At 27.0% G+C, this 3,565-nt stretch overlaps 1 protein-coding gene across 1 annotated transcript in view; it reads right to left on the reverse strand.

Moving 5' to 3' along the window:
* Window positions 1–1,563: 1,563 nt before the first annotated feature.
* Window positions 1,564–3,565, reverse strand: part of LOC108685096 (histone-lysine N-methyltransferase ash1) — a 10,324-nt gene continuing 8,322 nt past the window's right edge. Inside the window, exon 14 of the mRNA XM_018189734.1 lies at window positions 1,564–1,595. Coding sequence (XP_018045223.1) covers window positions 1,564–1,595 — 32 coding nt within the window. The remainder of the gene's footprint in view (window positions 1,596–3,565) is intronic.

Below are 3,565 nucleotides of genomic sequence, written 5' to 3' on the forward strand. Positions count from 1 at the left end.
TATCTGTATTTTTATATCTACAGATAATGTGCAACTTAAACTAAAAAAAAAAAGAAACAAAAACAAAAACCAAAAAAAAAACAAACTCGTAACAAATATCTTGTGTGTAAATTTATATTAAAATTATTAAATTCGCAAGAACAGATTGAGATAAGCAAAAATATGTATGACAGATTTGTGTAAGGAAACTTCATGTATATTTTTTGTTTATCAGAATACAATAGTCTGTACATGCACTACATGTTTGTAAGCTGTCGTCGCAACAAACGTTTTTTTCAAGGGATTTCTTTTGATTATATCTAAATGTATTATAATAGTGTTAATTATATGTATAAGCAAACTCAGGAGACAAGTTATTACACGACTACTGTTACGAATGATGAGTTGAGAAAAATGTCGCTAATGTATTGCATTAATATATGACAATTCAAACGACGGTTAATCACGATGTGCAGAAATAAAATCGCTTATAATATAAAATATAAAAAAGTCGCTTCATGAATAAAAGGATTTAATAAACGTAAGACGAAAGTTATTTTAGATTCGAAAAAAATTTTTTGCCGAACATAAAAATATTATGATTCTTTTGTTCGATACATTACTATATTTCTGTCGGCCTCGTTAAATCTTGCTAATAATAAAAATGAATAAAGTTATACACAATAGAAAAATCCTTTGTTCGTATAATTATGAACGATATAATATTTCTTTTCATATATTATGATACGAAACGTTTAACATAATTTACTGTATTTTAATATATATAACATGACTTCAATAAAGATATCTGATTGAAAATCGTTGTTACACATGCCGCTATTGTTAATGCCGCTAGTTGTTAATGTCATTATTAGTTGAAAATGCCATTAATTATAATGCCATTATAGTTGAAAACAGAATTGTCCATAAACATAAATGAATATTACTCTTACAATATGTACATACAATATCTTAATGCACAAATATATATAGTTAGCAAAAACAATTCCAAATCGCTGAAAATATCTCACAAAGCATACATTCGTAATATGATAATAAATTGTGTATAAAGTCGTAATATATTACATATATTAAAATAAATTGTGATACTCAATGATCTTTTTAATACCAATGTCGTTTTCGATATCAATATGATATCGAAAACAAATATAAGTTGCATTTTACACATTCCTTACGAATAAGAATCTTGTAAAAATAGTCGAGTAAAATGATGCAACTGTATGTCATGGAAAATGCATAGTGATGACATTCTGTTCAATATCATTACGATTCATTTGATAAAATCAACGCAGAATTGAATTAGCATTATTTCAAAATTTTTTCAAAAATTGCTCACGCATCGTGTATCCCTATGATACACTAACTTACATAGAAGGCCAGCTTCGAGTCTTTTTTTTTATTTTTGAATTACACAATATAATAAATATTTAGTAGTTTATACTTGTTGCTGATACTCCCAATGTTGCAAAAAAGTATTCTGATGAAATAAATATATTCTATATCAATTTTAAAAGACCAATCTATATAGAATAATGCATTATTTCTTTTAATATTACTTTCGTCTTACGTTGAAATAAACGTAATACTAGAAGTTTCTATAAAAATAAACATAATGTATACATAATAGTTTTAATATACGAGAGAAAAGAAAGAATAAGATTCATATGTATCAAACATATTTATCGTCATGTATCTATCATACTGTGTAATGCAATAATAAATATGAAGTCCTGAGTACACATATGTACAATTTGGGAATCACTGCGACCTATCCGACCGCGTTCGACTATTCAATATGTTAATAAATTAAATACATTAGTAAAGATTCAATCATAACGTCAAGAAAGTATATTACACGTAATTCAAATATAATATATGAAAGATTATGAAAAATAGAATATTACTTCTGTGCAATAAAGCATTACGTGAATACACACATTTATATTCACATTCGCATATGACTGATTCTTTCCATTCACGCTGACATGTTTAGTCTTTTGACCCTACGAAACGTATAATTTGTACATTTATCTATGTATTCAACTATGAAAAAAAAAAAAAATGTACAAACATTTTCTATACAAGTCCACATATAATTTGCAATTATATTAATGCAGTAAACTCATGGAAAAATCGATCACACTTAACATTTAAGGGTCGATAGAAGTGACAGGCTCAATCCCAAATTGATTACTTGCTTCTTATTCACAATACAAATACAGGTATATTCATACCCTATCACACACACATTTTGTTTCATAGTTGTCGTCGTGAGACTTTTTTTTAATCCATATTTTATGAAACGAAAATGTTTTGTTTTAAAAACTAAATTACAAAATTCAGCTCTTCAGCAATGTAAAACTCGTATTTTATTATATTTTGCGCTGCTAAAGCTGTAATTTAGCCTTTAAAACAAAATAAATAAGATTATCTGCATCCCAACTGCATTATAGTGAGATATCAGAACGTATTTTTATTTTGTTTTTTTTTTATCAAAATATCGTTTTCTATAACAAGCTGAATAACAATTTGCTTGATTATCTCAATTACAGCGTGATTTTCACAATTTAGCCGTAATTTGAATGAAGAAATTTATTTGTGATAAAAATCTCCACAGTCTCTCCTGTCAACCCTTAACTTGGATTATTCTTTCATTAATCGTAATGAAATGAGTATAGTCTATTTAGTTTAAAGTCTATTTACTTATTAATTGTTTGCAATGACTTGACGTTGTTATAAATTAACAGTATCTATTTTATCAATTAAATGATTAAAAATTAAATAAGAAAAATACACGTTAAAGCTCTTGAACAATCATCACAGCTATACTGTAAATAAAGATAATTTGAATAAAACGGAATGATGAGATCGCTTTAAATAATTGTAAAAATGAATGAAAGCTATCCTTCCTTATTTTTTCCTGAGTCAGTCAATAAATAATCGTAAGCGATAAAAGATACGTAAAAATGAAAATAGGCTATGCATGGGCATTGAATATAAAGTACTTCATGTGTCTTTTATCATTTTTTATGATTATTTTCTAACTGTCGAAGGAGAGGGATAAGAATAGCTTTTGCTTCATTTTTGCAATTGTTTTAAAGCGATCTCATCATTTCGTTTTTTTTTTATTCGAATTGTCTTTACAAGTGATACGTAACAAAAATTAACGCATCATTTCTCACTTCTGACGTCACGATTCAATATGATTGTAATGACTATTCAGGAGCTTTAAGATCTAATCATTTATCATAAGATATCTATTAAAAAAAGAAAATGTAAAAAAATATTGTTTGACAATTTTGTCTATGTTAAATATTATTTGGACTACTATATATAGATACAAATTACACCAATGGACGGGTTGTATGAAGAGGAAAAACTTTTCTTGTGCACCTTCTACATTAATAGAGGATGAGGAGAGGGAAGAGGAAAGGATAGATGTACAATTATCCCGACTCACGTAGCAGAATCATGTTTAGAACGCGATTGGAATCAATTAGTCTATTAATCTGACTAAGATTGAAATTAGCAGTGACTCTAAATTAGCCTATATTTATATATATAT

The sequence above is a fragment of the Atta colombica genome, unplaced genomic scaffold (assembly GCF_001594045.1).
Source record: "Atta colombica isolate Treedump-2 unplaced genomic scaffold, Acol1.0 scaffold146, whole genome shotgun sequence".
In the NCBI taxonomy this organism is placed as follows: domain Eukaryota; kingdom Metazoa; phylum Arthropoda; class Insecta; order Hymenoptera; family Formicidae; genus Atta; species Atta colombica.